The 17,504-nt window shown below is 40.1% G+C and overlaps 1 protein-coding gene across 12 annotated transcripts in view; it reads right to left on the bottom strand.

The window, feature by feature from the left end:
- ANAPC7 (anaphase promoting complex subunit 7) overlaps positions 1-12,538 on the bottom strand; it is a 69,206-nt gene extending 56,668 nt beyond the window's left edge. For 4 of the 12 annotated variants that reach the window (XR_011542424.1, XR_011542423.1, XM_070628981.1 and 1 more), the window contains exons 1-6: positions 12,316-12,528; positions 8,329-8,515; positions 5,627-5,746; positions 1,645-1,756; positions 930-1,083; positions 13-155 (exon numbers count right to left, since the gene is read on the bottom strand). Coding sequence is in view for 10 of the 12 variants with exons in the window: in XM_070628981.1 (XP_070485082.1) it covers positions 13-155; positions 930-1,083; positions 1,645-1,756; positions 5,627-5,746; positions 8,329-8,515; positions 12,316-12,515 (916 nt within the window). In the remaining 2 variants the exon portion in view is untranslated. Of the gene's footprint in view, positions 1-12; positions 156-929; positions 1,084-1,644; positions 1,757-3,323; positions 3,391-5,626; positions 5,747-8,328; positions 8,541-11,096 lie in introns of those variants that run through there. The other 8 variants (XM_008508334.2, XM_070628986.1, XM_070628984.1 and 5 more) reach the window with 8 other exon arrangements.
- Positions 12,539-17,504: the final 4,966 nt, after the last annotated feature.

The following is a 17,504-nucleotide window of genomic DNA, read 5'->3' as shown; positions in this document are numbered from 1 at the left end:
AGCATTACTTACCTTTTATCAGATAAGGATCCAACATCTGTGCCTGTTCAAACTTGAGGACAGAGTTCTTATTGTCTCCAGCTCTGAAGTACAGATCCGCTAGGCTTCCCAGGAGGTCCACGTTATCTCGCAATAAGGACTTTTTCTCTAGTGAACTTTAAGACATTAAACATTAAACTTTAGAATCCATTACAAATCCTTATTTGTTGAATCTGGGTGGGCATATAGGTACTATCTTCTTTTCTGTGTGTATGAAAGTTTTCGTAGTAAAAAACCATTTAAAATAAACTGTGTATACTAACTAGATTTTCTTACTGTGAGCTTATGATTGAAAAGAAAAAGTTACACAGGATAAGATAACAACACACAGAATAAAGCAGAAATCTCTCTCATTACCTACAAAGAACTTTCTGGCTTCAATTTTTCAGAGGACAGTATACAGCATATGGCATTAAATACAGTGTCTATATGGTCATTCACGAGTGACAGCTATTTATTACTCAACCAAATGACTGCGTAACACAAAAAGCAGTCTCTTGTCCTTGAACTTTACTTTGACTAGAAAGAAAATCCCAGTCCTAAGGAGGCAACCCAGGACAGATGCTGCAATAAACTATGCTTCTGGGACGACCAAAAAGATGTTCTTCCAAGTTCAAGAACGACACAATAAGGCAGTCTGCTTTGCAAGGGTTACTTCTTTTCTAAGTACAGAGCTGAACTTGGTCCAAGTTTACATTTAACAGGTCCTCAGCAGAGATTATTACATTTGGGACCGTTCAGTACATTAAGAGACTATCGAAGCCCTGGGACAACAGGCTGCAACACCAAGAGATAAGCATCTCACTCTTCTGTTTTGCTAATTTAGAGACATAAAACCTCTATACAAGAAAAGGGCCTCAAGAACACTGAAATAACTCTGTGACTCTCACCAGATGGTATTGATTGCTCTTGAGTTGTCACCAGTGTGCACAAAAGCATATGCTTTGATCCACACAGAGAGCCAATCCAAGTTAGGCACAGTCTGGATCACGTTCATCGTCATTGATGCCACCTCTGCACCTTTTACAGAAAGGGAGAGCAAACCTAATCCAATAGAAAGCAGGAGAAAGAAGGTGAGGCACAGCACCCCTCTTCCACAAGGCAAGAAGTAATAGGCTACCCTTTCCCTAGGCTACAGGACAGCCTTTTCCCCAGTCTAAGCAAGACGCACATGACAGAATGACCATGATTTAACACCTCTTGATCAGGGAAAGAATACATGACAATAGAAATCTACTGAATCACTCTCTGGGCGTGAGGCATGGGTAACCTTTAAAAAAATAAAGCTATTCTACTGTATAGCCAAGATTAAGAACTACTATCTTAGTTGGGGCCGGCCCTGTGGCCGAGTATTAAGTTTGTGCGCTCCACTTCGGCGGCCCAGGGTTTTGCCAGTTCAAGTCATGGGCATGGACATGGCACCGCTCATTAAGTCATGCTGAGATGGCATCCCACACGCCACAACTAGAAGGACCCACAACTAAAAATACACAACTATGTACCAGGGGGCTTTGGGAGAAAAAGGAAAAATAAAATCTTAAAAAAAAAAAAAGAACTGCTATCTTAGCAAACACTCCCTGAAAATAGGCAGAGAATGATCTGCACCTAGAATGGCATCGAGGGCTAATGGGCACTGCCTCAGCACTTCCTTATAGCTGGTGACTGAAGGGCGCTCCTGACCGGCCTTCTTGTACAGGTTTGCCAGCATCATGTTTATCTGTAACAAACAAAAACAAAAGACAGTAAGATAAACATATATTGCATATAAAATATCTCACCATCAGTAAGTCCTGATTTTTATTACCAGCTACCATTCTACTTTTTACTGGAAAATTTACCCAGAGCTCTGTGGAAATGAACAAAGACCAACCCCATTCTTCAAACAAATAGGACACTACTACTCTTGCTTTTCCTATGTCCTCTCATTTCTAAGAGGAAAGTCAAATTCCTCTCACTTACCCAACCAAACGGTCCAGTGACAGCTGGACCGAAGATGCTGCTTCTGGAAATGGGAATAACATTCATTTGAGAAATGTTACAGAAAACCCACAACTAGAAGGACCCACAGCTAAGATATACAACTATGTACGGGGGGGGTTTGGGGAGATAAAGCAGGAAAAAAAAAAAAAAGATTGGCAACAGCTGTTAGCCCAGGTGCCAATCTTTAAAAAAAAAAAAAAGAAATGTTACAGAATTCTAATTACCTTGATTCTTTCTTGATCTTAAGACAGAGGATAAACTATTCTAGAAGTGCTCAAGTTTACATATTTTAAATGCAATTAATATCAAGGCATAAGAAAGTGAGGCATTCTTAACATAGCTAGTTAAGAAAATGAGATGAATTTTCCCCAAAAAGGAAATGACAAACACAGACGTAACATACTTGGCTTCTCTCTGACAATCAGTCCAGCAACTAGGCTCTGGCCTTTCTAATGGTTAAAGCTTTGACCCATTCATACTGTCTGACTCATCAAAGTAATGCTACCAAAACCACACTCTTAACTGACCCCTGGAGGTGACAATGATCCAGAGACTAGCTACACTATTTAAACCCAGTGAATGCATTTTCAGCACAGTTCAAATATGTAACTCAGTTGAGCTCTATTAAAATAACTCTTCCCAAAAGCACAACAGGGAGAACTTGAGAAAATCTAAAAGTTCCAAAGAAATTAGAGGGAAGGGATAAATGATCTTAATATTACAAGGAGAAAAACACAATATCCCAATTTAAAATTGATAGACCTTAAATGCAACACAGTGTTTGTCAGATCATTAACCTGAGGAAGCAGTCAACATGAGGACACAAAAGAAAAAAAAGCCAATCCTCAATCTTGTCAATGATCTGTAGCTTGGTATGCCAGATATTTACTCAAAAGAGTGTCTCTGGAGGAAGAGCATCTGTCCACTGAGGGACTTAGAGTATGTAAAACGATCTAGTATGGCATTAATCCATACTGATTCAAACAATGAAACAATGAAATACTACCAATCAGACTATTTTTTCTTTTTCTTTTTTTTTGAGGAAGATTAGCTCTGAGCTAACTACTACCAGTCCTCCTCTTTTGTTTACTGAGGAAGCCTGGCCCTGAGCTCACATCCGCGCCCATCTTCCTCTACTTTATATGTGGGATGCCTACCACAGCATGGCGTACCAAGTGGTGCCATGTCCACATCCAGGATCCAAACCAGCGAACCCTGGGCTGCCGAGAAGCAGAATGTGTGCACTTAACCTCTGCACCACCGGGTCAGCCCCCAGACTATTTTTCATTTGGCCTCAGACTTACCATTTTAGGCTATGTTGAAAATGCAAAAGAAGGTACTTCAAGGAAAACTCCAGTATTGGTGTCAATACTTGAAAAGAATAAAAGGTTAAATTTAAGATCCTTTCTTGACTGCTTGTTATTAACTATGACTGACAGACCATCTGTCTCAACAAATATGAAAATTCCCTTTAAACTATCTATCACTTTGAAAGAATGAGTTTTGAGTACTACCTAGTGGGAAAATCAAACCTTTTAATACAGATCCTTACTTGGGAACATCATAAAGCCATATTCCACCAGTTATAAACACAAGCAGTCATCATTTTCTAAAAATGGAGTGAGAAGTGGTATGTTTACTCTTAAAAGTTGAAGATTTACCAAGACATAACAATCTCACACTGGCATTTTCCTTTAAAATACGAAGAAATGTGTGGCGGTGTTTACCATACACGAACAGATGTTCATTTAGACGCATTGTGATTCACTTCCTTGTCCTTTACACAGACTGAGAAGCCAGTTAACTCCCCAACCGACAAGAAAGAAAAACTGTAAATATCAAAGGTTTATGTTTGAGGCACATATCTGTTTGCTCCTGGATATAACCTCTACAGAATGAAGGAAATGTACTCCTAATAAATACAGATTCTGCTAGTCCCTCTTAAAATGACGGCTGTAAACACTAAAGTGTTGGATACCACAAAGCTGAGCTTCTTTGCCATTACTCATTTTCAAAAAATGTCTACAAATTCTCTCAAGCATTAAGAAGGAAATTATAGTACATTCACAATAAGATAAGGAATAGGTATCATTCACAGTTTAGAATAAAAAAATCTTCCAAAAGGAAGACACTCTTCATACGCAAAAAAAATTAATCTTGGGTAAGACTTTCATAGGGTACGGAACACAATTTAGTATACAGCATCCAAGCTTATTATGAGACAGGTTAGTCTATAAGATGCTTCCAAATGTTTTTAAAGGCAGTCACCACCATAAAATATACTGGGGAAATAGCTTAATTTTAAAAACTAAAAAAACAGTAAATAAATCCTCAATATGAAGAGATGCTTAAACATTCTCATCAAGTTTGACTGGTTACTTTTAAAACTCAGCAATACTTGGGTGAAAAAACACTAACTAAATTCACCAGGTCCCTATTGCTTAGATTCCTTTTAAGGGCAAGAGGATGTACACAGACATCTTACACATAAAACTCCTTATTGTTAAGCATAAGTTGCACAGTTTTTCAGTGAAGTGAGGAAGGCAGGTGACATGAGAGTATATGTTAGAATATTAACTAGTGACATGAATTCAATCCTAAGAACAACGATTCTTATTGCTCTTCTAAACTAGACTTGAAAAAAAACTGTAATCAAAGATGCCCAATATAACACTACTTACAGAATAGTACTTTTTAAAGTATTGTCACATACATCAACTTATTTAGTTTTTCCAAGAGTAAGCAGACAAAGTATTATTACCCTCATTTTATAAATAAGAAAAAAGTACTGCTCAGATTGGTAACCTGCCCAAGTCCACACTGCACACACCTTTTTGTCCTAAACTCAGACAAGACACCAGATCTTTTCAGTTGAAGGTATTCTATTCACTACAATATGTTGCCAAATCAAGCACAAATACATATCCCCCTCACAAATAAGTACACAAGGATCTTATAGTCTTGATTTTGAAAACAAAGGGATTAATAAAACCATTCATATTATCAAATGGGCATTCCTACAGAATGCAAAAAATGAAGTTCTAAAAAAGCGTTGTTGCCACCTGGAAGTGTATTGCAAATCAGTATTTCCTACAGCAAGAATACAAAGAATAAGGGCTGGCCCAGTGGTGCAGCAGTTAAGTGCGCACGTTCTGCTTCAGCAGCCCAGGGTTCACTGGTTCAAATCCCGGCTGCGGACACAGCACTGTTTGGCATGCCATGATGTGGCAGGTGTCCCACATATAAAGTAGAGGAAGATGGGCATGGATGTTAGCTCAGGGCCAGTCTTCCTCAGCAAAAAGAGGAGGATTGGCAGCAGTTAGGTCAGGGCTAATCTTCCTCAAAAAAAAAGAGAAATACAAAGAATAAGCACGTGTATCGTTCTCCAGCTACCATTTTCATCCACTGAACATTCAGGGTCTCATAAGAAACTCACTCTTCTATCTCTCTGAACCCTCACCTCATTAACAGGGGAACAAAGTGAGAATTAAGAGTCAAGAGTAAAATGTTCAGATGGACTCCCTAATGCATAGAGAAAACATAGAGGAAGAGGGTTGGAGGAACTGGAGAGGAGAAATATATGTAACAAATTGTTAATTCAACTCACTTTGGGAGTTCTTTGTCTTGAAGGGATCCCATCAAGTATAGCAATGGCATCTTTATCTTGTTTTAGCATCGTATAACATTCAGCCATTTTGTATTTCACTTCAATTTCAGATGGAAGACACTAAGAAGCAACGAAAACATCTCTTCAAAATATTACTTCAACAGTACGGCAGTTCTTCAAAACGTTAAACAGTCACGACCCAGCAATTTGCTCCTACATATACAGCCAAGAGAACTGAAAACATATGTCCACATAAAAACCTACACACAAATGTTCACAGCAGTATTTTTTTCCCCTGAGGAAGATTAGCCCTGAGCTAACATCTGTGCCAGTCTTCCTCCACTTCATATGTGGGATGCCACCACAGCATGGCTGACAAGAGGTATAGGTCTACACCTGGGATCTGAACCGGTGAATCTGGGCCACCGAAGCAGAGCGCATTGAACTTAACCACTAAGCCATGGGGCTGGCCTCTAGCATTACTAATAATAGACAAAAAGTAGAAACCCAAATGTTCATCAACTAGTTAACAGATAACACATGGCATAACCACACAATGGAATATTACTCAACAATAAAAAGGAATGATGAACTGATTCAGGTTACAACATGGATCAACATTGAAAACGCTACGCTAAGTAAAAGAAGACAGACACAAAAGGCCATGTGTTGGATGATTCCACTCACATGAAATGTCCAGAATAGGTAAATCTACACAGACAGAAAAGTCAGTGATTCCCAGGGGTTGGGGAGGGGGAGATAACAGGCACCGGGTTTTTCTATGGTGATGAAAAGGTTCTGGAATTAGATAGTCGTGATAGTTGCACAATTCTGTGGATATACTAAAAGCCAGTGAATTGTGAATTTTATGACATGAATTATATATCAACTTTTAAAAAATTCCTTAGAGATTAAATGTATTTAATTCACATGAAAGGTTTGGCATGGTGTTTAGCATACTGAATGCTCAAAAAAAGTTAGTTACTTCTATGAATGATCCTATATGGATGATATACATGACTTCAATTCAGTGTCAAAAAAACAGAAAATCCAGGCAATCAGCTCTTCAATAACAAAAAACAAATGTTTTACAAAAAGAGAAATAAAACGAGATGAAGATCTACAAGCTTTAAAAAAAAAAAAAGAGCAACTACACTGGGGCTGGCCCCGTGGCTGAGTGGCTAAGTTCACGTGCTCAGCTTCGGTGGCCTGGTGTTTCACTGGTCCAGATCCTGGGTGCGGACCTAGCACCACTCATCAAGCCATTTTTGAAATGTGGTGTCCCACATAGCAGAGCCAGAAGGACCTACAACTAGAATATACAACTATGTACTGGGGGGCTTTGGGGAGAAGGAAAAAAAAAAAGAGGAAGGCTGGCAACAGATGTTAGCTCAGCGCCAATCAAAAAAAAAAAAGCAACTACATTAATGTGTCTTTTTTTTAATGTGGAAAAATACAAAGCAGAAAAAACATGACTTATAATTCACTCCCAGTTCATTCTACTGACATTCTTTTTAAATATAAGTTGTGGAGCCGGCCCCGTGGCCAAGCAGTTAAGCTCGCGGGCTCCACTTTGGCAGCCCAGGGTTTCACTGGTTGGGATCCTGGACATGGACATGGCACCACTCATCAGGCCATGCTGAGGTGGCATCCCACATAGCACAACTAGAAGGACCTACAACTAGAATATACAAATATGTACTGGGGGGCTTTGGGGAGAAGAAGAAGAAGAAAAAAAACGATTGGCAACAGATGTTAGCTCAAGTGCCAATCAAAAATAAATAAATATAAGTTGTATGTTTAATTTAAAGACAAGTTCAACTTTAAAAGTAAAAGTTCCCCTCTTCCTAAAGCTTTCCACTGTGAAATTCATTTCCTTTACACACTAAGTCTTTCACGGCATATTAGCCATACATATTCTAGGCATCTATCAGGATATATTTATACTTCTATAAACTATCCCCTTTAGACAAAACAAGTTTAGATACACTGCTTCAAACCTTATTTTCTTTACTAATATATACAGTTCTTTCCAAATCAGCACATATACCTGCATCTCATTTTTCATTTCTTTAATAGTTTCATCATATTCCATCTTACGGCTATATTATAATTTAACTAGACCCCACTGATGAACACTTTTGTTTTAAATTCTTACTATTATAAACAAAGGTGCAACAAGCAGCCTTAGTTATGTATCCTGTAATCCTCTTGTGAGTCTGCTATTAGGGTTAATTTCTAGCAATGAGATGACTCCATCAAACAGTGAAATTATTTCCCTTTATTTATTTATCAAGCAACCAAAATTGGCAGGAATTCTTAGACTATTTCCCATAAATTTCCTTCCCTAGGTACTTACTGTTCTAACAACTGAGTTACATTTTAACAGTTGTACTTTCATTAAACTTACAAAGACACTTTAGATTTTGAATTTTGTTTATATAAAAGGGAGGAACAATGCATGACTTGGTTAGAATCCAAATAATTCATGTTTAATTCCGTTTTCAGATCTATCCATGGAGTGAATTCTGCTTTTAGCCCTTAATGTTTGCTTAGATACATTCTTGCATCTAAGTGGTTTTTCATCTTTATTTCTCCAGTCAGCTCCCCTTTAAAATTACTTTTTACTTTACCATCTTCAACATCTAATCAGCAGTCTTGTAAATTCTTTCAGTCTCTCTCACATTTCTATTTCCAATTACCTGACTTTGCGGAGTGGATGCAGAATTTCCAGTTGAAGGTCTCACTTTTGAAGTTTTACTTAGGGCTTTCTTCTGCTGTAAAGCCATGGTATACTTACTCACAGCATTCCGATATTCCTTATCATGAAAGAGAGAATCTGCGTGATACACCAAAAGCTGGTACTTCTGAGATGGGGAGAATAACTCACTAGAAAACAAAGAAAGTATAGCCCCTACATGGGTTACTTTGAAACGTTACAAGAGCACCCTCCCTAGGGTCCATATAAGCCTAGCACAAAGCCTTGTGTAATGACAGTTTACAAAAGTCAACGTACCTTAAGGACTAGTCTCTAAAATAAGAGGCATGAGAGTTGTAGTCCACGCTAACATGGTCAACACGTTTAAGAAATTACCTTAAACTGTTCTGCTTTAATATGCTTTTTTCCTTTACTTACTTACAAAAGTAATGATAGCTCTAAATCAAATTCAATAATATAGCATACAAAGAGAAATGTAATAAATCTTTTCCTTCCCTTCTTTAACCCAAGCTCTCTTAATTTAATAGTTTGATATATATCTATACTCTTTTATTTTAACCTCAATTCTTAGGATAATACACACAAAGGAGAACAATCACAATAACTAATACTACCAGAGAAGGCTCGAAGAATCTGGAAAAGAGAAACCTCACCACTTTGGATCCTTTTTAGGAAAGTGCTGAACAAAAAGAGGTTTGGAGGGAACTGAAAACTCTTCAAATACTGAAGAAAATGAGAATACTGAAATACTTAAGTATGGGACTAGAATAGGATAGGCCAATGAGATAGAGTGGGATAGAAAGGAAGAAGATTAGCCTAATTTGAAGAAAGTGGTTTTTTTAAATTTTACACACAAAAGTAAACTTTACTTGCACTATAAAAATTTTTATCTCCTTGAGTCTCGGGGCTTAAGGATAGTGTAAAGGAACCAATATGTTTCAAAACTTTTTCTTTAACATTGAATATTGCTCACAAGTGTTATAACTGCCTAGAAGCTGGCCACCAATCATTTTTTGTTTTTTTTTGCTGAGGAAGATTTCTCTGAGTCAACGTCTACTGCCAATCTTCTTCTTTTTGCTTGAGGAAGATTTGCCCTCAGCTAACATTCATGCCAATCTTCCTCTATTTTTCATCTGGGCCGCTGCCACAGCGTGGCCACTGATGATCCAAAGCATGGCCGCCAAAGTGGAGTGTGCCAAACTTAACCATTCAGCCATGGGGCCGGCCCCAGATAATTCATTTTTAATCTCCAATCCTACTCCTCCCCAAATTGAGCAGTTTACATGTCTTTGACAGATAAAAGCTACAGCCACTTAAAATGGAAAGTCAGAGTCAAAGAACTCTGCAGATAGTTAATTTCTCAACAAATGAAGGTTACTCAAGAACAGGTACCATAGATTAGTGGTTGCCAGGTACTGGGAAGAGTGGGATTGGGGAATGACTACTAACAGATACGGGGTTTCTTTTTGGGGTAATAAAAATGTTTTGGGGTCAGCCCTGGCGGCCTAGTGGTTAAGTTCAGTGCACTCCACTTTGGCGGCCCACATTTGGTTCCCGGGCATGGACCTACACGGCTCTGTTGGCAGCCATGCTGTGCTGGTGGCCCACATACTACAAAACACAGGACGGTTGGCACAGATGTTAGCTCAGGGCAAATCTTCCTCAGCATAAAAGAAAGTTTTAGAATAAACAGTGGTGGTAATGGTTGCACGACACTGTGAATATACTTAAAACCACAGAAATGTATTTTTTAAAAGGGTGATGAATTCGATTGTATGTGAATTTTGTCTTAAAAAAAAGCAGAGGTAGGCTAAACGCTGGATATAAAGTTACAAAGGAAAGTCAAGGACAAAGCTATAGTACAGGTAGATGTCTTCCAACTCTGAGATTCTATGTATTTAGTGAGAAATAAGATTTGATAGAAAATATTACTACACTCAGAGAAAGCATTCAGATACTTACATATTGTAACATACATGCCTACTTACGCATGCATAAGTCACCTCTGGAATGATACATGAGAAACTGTTAATAGTTGCCTCTGAAGAAGGGAAATGGTGGGGTGAGCTTCAAAACTCAGGCACAGACACTTATCTGCATACCCCTTTTGTACTGTTTGAACTTGTTCTACCATGTATATTGCCAATTCAATAAGAAATTTAAAATATAAATGATAAAGATCAGAATTTAAATGCCTCCTAAAGCTGCGAAACTGCTAGTTTAACCTAGTATGAAGCAGCAAGGGCTAACTAAGTCTAGTCCGAGTATCAAACTGCTTCTAACTATCCTGTAACATCTTCCAGGACGAAGAGTAATGACTAACTGGTGTATAAATTTCCAACGGTGCAAACTGTGTGCCTTGACAAATCACTCAGAACCAAGTGAAAGACTCCAGAATAAACACAGAAGGCTGACAGAGACCAGGCTCCTCACCGTCAACACTAGGTGAATGGTGGCAAAATGATGGGTCTCACGTAGCGAGGCCCAAAAGCACACTAATGGAAAAGAAACAGGGAGCAGCGGCTGCATCTCAGGCACTTAAGGAAAGGGGCCTTTCCTTTCTGACCCAGACAGCTTCTAGAGCAGGCCAAATGGAAATGCGTCCACCGAGTAGGAGATTTAACTATAACCCATTTAGAAGCAGTAAACTGTGGTGGGTCAGAAGGGACACTTTACAGTCAAGACCAAAATCCAGACGTGTGTGAAATAGGACAGTATTTCACCTCCCTCAAGTTGTATGCACTTCCTTACCACGTTCAAAAGACGTGTGAATGCTTACTGCACACAGGACTGCACTGCCTTCATTAAGTGTTAACAGTCATGTAGGAAGACGGGCACGGATGTTAGCTCAGGGCCAGTCTTCCTCAGAAAAAAAAAAAAAAAAGAGGAGGATTAGCAGATGTCAGCTCAGGGCTAATCTTCCCGGGGTGGGGGTGGGGGGGAAGAGTCATGTAGAATATAGATCTTAAAAGTTCCCATCACAATAGAAAAAAGAATTGCAACTCTGTGTGATAGTGGAAGTGAACTAGACTTACTGTGGTAATAATTTCGCAACACATACAAATATCCGATCATTACGTTGCACACCTGAAACTAATACAATGTTACATGTCCATTACACCTCAATTGAAAAAACAGGGATGTAGAACATAAAACAGGGCAAAGGGATAGGACAGCAAGGGTTAGGGCCAATTCTGACAGAGAAGAGTTCTCTAGGAGGGATCTGAGCTGACACCCGAAAAGAGGAGGCGGCCCTGGGCGCGGGACTCCCAAGCAGAACAGCAAATGCAAAAGCCCTGCGCTGAGAACGAGCTTGGCGCGTTCCAGCAACAGAAAGAACAGCCGGGGAGGCTGGAGCACAGGCAGCAGAGTAGATAGGATCAAGTCGGGGAGAAGAATGTGTGGCCTGGTAGGCCACGCGAAGGAACGTGAATTCAAGCCCAACGGAGAAACTGAAGCAGGGCAGCGACGGGCACGCAAGGCTCCTCCGCCCTAAGACTCAATGGACGGCGGCTCTGAAACCGCGAAAAGGGCCCTGCGAGTCCTCAAAAGACGCCACTCCCGCCCATCAAGGGAGCCTCCGTTGGGAGGGGTTTGACGAGACGAGAAAGTGCACCCTCCGGATACACTCGAGGGGAAGAGCAATCTCAGATGGGGGACGGAGGGACAAAACCAGGAGCCGGGAAGGGAACAGTCAGCCCAGCGATGTGACATTCGCTGTGCCCGGCGACAGGTGCCTGGGGAACCCCCCGCCAGGGTCGTCCTCAGAGCCTCCGCCTTCACATCCCCCGCAGGGAGCGCGCCCCAGCGCCGGGCACGACGCGGGGACCCAGCCCGAGGCCATCGCAGGCGCGGGGCTGCGGCTGGGCCCGCGGCCGCTCCTTCCCGCCACGCCCCGGGCCCCCGCGGTCCCGCTTCCAAACCGGCGCCGCTTCCTCCTCAGCCCCGGCCGCTCCCCGCCTCAACTCACGGGTTATTATTACTCATGGTAAGTAACAGGCTGCTGAGGAGCCGCACGTTGGAGTGCAGCCCCGCGGCCGCCATGTCTCGCACGTGGTCTATCACATTCATCCTGCCCGGCAAGGCCGCGGGCAGCGGCGACAGCGGCGCGAAAAGCCGGTAAAGGATCCTTAGCGAAGACTCCAAAATGGCGGCCTCGCCGGGGTCCATCGGGTCCACATGCAGCACCGCCCCCGGGAAAATAGGCAACTACTGAAGTGCCTGAGCAAAAAAAAAAAAAAAGACCCCAAAACTCAGTTTCTTCCCCTAAGGTCCCTCTGAGGTGGAATGATTTGGTTTTGGGGATTTTTGGTTTTGTTAGCAAAAGTTGCATCATCATTCTAAGCTGCAAACTTTATTGAGGGCTTACAATAGGCTGGAGACAAAAGGCACCTCAGTTTGAATATATGCTCAATTGAAATGAGTCTGAGAGGAATTTGCGTCTCACAAATTAATAAAAACAAATGGACAATTATAAATAAGAGTATAGTAGGTGGTTGGGGGAATCCTCAACAGCTGGCATTAAATATTTTAATCAGGCGCCAGGGGCAGTCCTGAGCGCTTGCACCGTCGCTCTCGCGCACCTGGCTGAAGGTGCCACGCCTCCTCCCCTCAGGTGTGCGTACCTGTGGGCTTCTGGCTTCAGCTTTGGATGGACGCCCTGGGTGGAAAAAGGACCTGTTTTTACCCTGTGATATGACTCAGGGTAAGTTCACTCAGTTCAGAGTGGATAAAGACCACGTTGAGTTTTAGCCGTCCTAATATGTGTATAGTGGTATCTTATTGTTGTTTTAATTTGCAATTCCCTAATGACATGTGACTGAACATCTTCTCATAGCCCTATTTGCTATCTGTATATCTTCTTTCGTGAGGTATCTGTTCAGACCTTTTGCCTATTTTTTAATCAGAGTGTTCGTGTTCTTACTGTTGAGTTTTAAGATCTCTTTGTATATCTTGGATAACACTCCTTTAACAGATATGTGTTTTGCAAATATTTCCTCCCAGTCTGTGGCTTATTTTCTCATTCTCTTGATCACCCCCTCTCTTTTACAAAAAAATTGCTTTCAGTAATAATCCTGAAATGAAGGGACTAATAATAATAGCCAGAAAACAAACAGTGAAAATATTATTTTATTAAACTTCATCTAAATAAGGATGCCAGTAAAAACTTTAATGAAAAATAAAACAAATATTACGGTACAAAAAGGCAATGGATTAATACTTTTAAATTACATTAATGTACTTAAAAAACAAAACTTTTATCCCACATATTGGATTAATAAAGAAATGAATAATATACAGTTTCTGGTTTTGACCCTTAAATTCTGCAAACTTGTCATTGACTATCAAAACTGATCATCTTTGCATATTCACATTCAATAAGTAGTATAAACAGATTTGTCAATCATGGGAGCACAGCCGTGAAAAGACATGGAGGAAACTTAGCATATTATTAAGTGAAATGAAGCCAATCTGAAACGGCTACATACTGTATGACTTCAACCATAAGACATTGTGGAAAAGATGAAACTGGAGACAGTAAAAAGATGAGTGGTTGGCAGGAGGTAGAGGGGAGGGAGGAATCGTGGAGCACAGGGGATTTTTAGGGCAGTGAAACCATTCTATATGCTACTCTACTGGTGGATACATGTAACATCTGTCAAAACTCATAGAATGTACAACACCAAGAGAAACTTAACATAAACTGTGGACTTGGGTGATAATGATGTGTCACTGCAGGTTCATCAGTTGTAACAAATGTACCACACTGGTGCAGGATGTTATCGTCTGGAGACTGCATATGTGGGGACAGGGGTGTTTATGGGAACTCTCTGTATCTTCTGCTGAATTTTGCTCTGAACCTAAAACTGCTCTAAAAAATAAAGTTTACTAAAAAAAAAAAGAAGGGGGGGAGGGTGTAAAAATTGACCTTCTCTAGGTGTCAAACATGCTGCATACACCACTGTATCTAACTTGGAACAGTGACTGGCACAGAGCAAACACTGTATAAATGGTTACTATTATACTTTTTTCTACATTTACAATATTTCATAATTAATATCACATCTAATAATAGCCAAAAAGTGAAAACAATTCAAATATTCACTAACTGATGACTATATAAACTAAATGTGGTATATCCATACAGTGTAATCCTACTCAGCAAAACGTTTAAAAAAAAAAAAAGAACAAACTACTGATAACAACATGGATGAATTTCAAAATTATTATGCTAAAAATAACACTAGGTAAAAAAAAAACAAAAAAAATCACATCATCTCTGACTCCATTTATATGAAACATCCAGGAAAAACAAACTGATAGCAACAGAAAGATAAGTGGTTGCTTGATGGTGAGGGTGGGAATGTGGAGTGACTACAAATGAACAAGAGGGATCTTTTTAGGGTTAATGGAAGTGCTCTAAAACTGGATTGTGGTGATTGCTGCATAACTGTAATTTACTAAGAAATCATTGAATTGTACACTTAAAATGGGTGAATTTTATTTTATGTAAATTATACCTCAATGAAACTATTAAAAAACACATCCATAAGCCACATGACAGTGAGTCACCAATTTACCTTCTCCACACTACACTATAAATGCAAAATATAGTTAGGTTTATATCTGGATTGACATCTTATTGTAAAGTCACATATTCACTGATCCTGGAATAAACCAACATGCATAGACTCAAGAAACATTTTTAGGGGTCGGCATGCTGGCACAGTGGTTAAGTGCACACATTCCACTTTGGTGGCCCAGGGTTCGCTGGTTCGGATCCCGGGTGCGGACATGGCACTGCTTGGCATGCCATGCTGTGGTAGGCGTCCCACATAGAAAGTAGAGGAAGATGAGCACGGATGTTAGCTCAGGGCCAGGCTTCCTCAAAAAAAGAGGAGGATTGGCAGCAGATGTTAGCTCAGGGCTGATCTTCCTCAAAAAAAAAAAAAAAAAAAATAGAGAAATATTGAGTCCACATGAACCCATCAACCAGCTTCAACAATTGTCTACTCATGACCAATCCTATTTCATCAGACTCCCCACCTTCCCCCGACCCTCCAAAATATTTTGAAGCAAATTCCAGACATCAGGTAACTTTATTCATGAATATTTCAGTATTCTCTGAGAGGAAGACTCCTACTTAAACAAAATGACAGTACCATGATCACACTTAAAACAACAGTAATTCTTTAGTATGAGCAAGTATCTAGCCATATCTAGTCTTCATTCACATTATTTCATATATGTATGAAATGTATATGTATAATTTTTCTTTTACCGTTGGTTTGTTTGAATCTGGATCCAAAAAATGTCCATTCTTACAACTGGTTGATATGTCTTTTAAAATATATAGGTTCTCCTCTCTTTCCTTTTTTCCCTTGCAATATTTCTTAAAGAATGAGATGGTATTTAAAGCCATGAGACTGGATAAGATTACCAAGAAGGTGAGTATAGGTAGAAGAGAGGTTTCAGGACTGGGCAGTTGATAAACAGGTAAATGTTTAACAACTGGTGAGGGGGAAGGCATGATTTGTAGCATTTGCCAATTTCCATGGTGGTGTAAATACTCTTACCATGGCAAACTGCCAGTGGGGTAACAGACTAGCAAAATTCCTTACAATGTATCAACTGGCTCTCTAGGTGTTGAGGGCCTCTGCACCCCCTTAGCTCTAGGGCATCCCACCATTAAGAGGTCAGAGAAAAGAAGAGAAACCAAAGGAGACTGAGAAGGAACTGCCAATGAGGTGGGAATAAAGGAAGAGAGTGGTGTTCTGAAAGCCAAATGAAGAATACGGTTCCAAGACGGTGGGAGTAATCAACTGTATATATAGAAACTGCTGGCGAGCGGTCAAGATGCGAAAGGGCCACCAGATTAACAACATGGAGGTCACTGGTGATCTTGACAAGAGCATTTTCAGTGGGGTGGTGATCAAGAGAAGATGGGAGGAGACAAATGTGACAGATAGATCATTCTTTTGAGGAGTTTTGCTGCAGAGCAATGACTCTCAACTGGGGGTGATTTTGACCTTCGGGGGTATTTGGCAATGTCTGGAGACTGAGGGTAGAGGTTGCTACTGGCATCTAGGGGGAGAAACCAGAGATGCTGCTAAACATCCTGTAATGCACAGGACAGACCCCCCGCAACAAAGTGGAGCAGAAATTTAAATGTATAAATTTTGATGTCAAGTCCAAAACATCAAAATGTCAAGATTGAGAAGTCCTGTTGTAAAGGAAAGGAGGAAACGGGTAGTAGCAAGTGAGGGAAGTAGATAAAGAGAGGACTTGTTTTCTAAGATGAGAGAAATAACATTATGTGCTGATAGGAATGAAGGAGAGCATCACTGGCTAAATGGCAGGAAAGAAGTTATAATTTCTATCAAGAAATAGTGCTAAAACACACCTGTGGGGTTGATAAGCCCACACAAAGAATGTATGAAGCAAAATATTAATAAAGAAAAAATAAAGAGGCAAAGGAGAATCCACCTCCTCTGGATTTTTTTTTTTTTTTTTACAATTCTCTTTAAAATCAATTAACTCAAATTGGGGTAAATTGCTTGGTTAGGATCCATTAACCTAACGTAAGTCAGATCATACTGATTTTAATATTATTCAAAGGACATGTATAGCATTAAACTAACATGGGGCACACAAATATATCCAGGGGGACAATGGCTTCTCTTTCTCGTGGAATCATCTTTTAAAATGATAATTTTGGAACTGGAGGGGACTTTAGAGTTTACCTCACTTTCATTTGTCATTTTATGCGTGAGGAAACTGAGGCCTAAGGATGGTAACTGACATGAACAGACGCACAGCTGTCTGCGAACCTTAGGGTGAGCCATAAATGCAGAGTGCTATGGCTATCATGGAGTGTTGAATTGGATACATCAGAGGAACAATTCATAAATGTAAATATTCTGCTCCACTTAAGTTAATTTCTAAACGTCCGGCAGTCTCCTAAGAATGAAAATCTTTCCCAGCTACGTTAGACATATTTTCTTAGATCTGTCTTTTGTACAAGGGGAAGAACACAACACTTGTAAATTGCTCTAACGGAAACTTTACTTAACATCCCTTAAGTGTCTCCTGGCAGTGATAGCCTTCTTTTCAGTGGGAAAGTAACTTCAGGACAAAGAATTTGCTTGGACAACTGGA

Source organism: Equus przewalskii, chromosome 7, assembly GCF_037783145.1.
Source record: "Equus przewalskii isolate Varuska chromosome 7, EquPr2, whole genome shotgun sequence".
Classification (NCBI taxonomy): Eukaryota; Metazoa; Chordata; class Mammalia; order Perissodactyla; family Equidae; genus Equus; species Equus przewalskii.
Note: the sequence above shows the minus strand (reverse complement) of the source record. Positions and strands in the feature narration are given on the sequence as shown.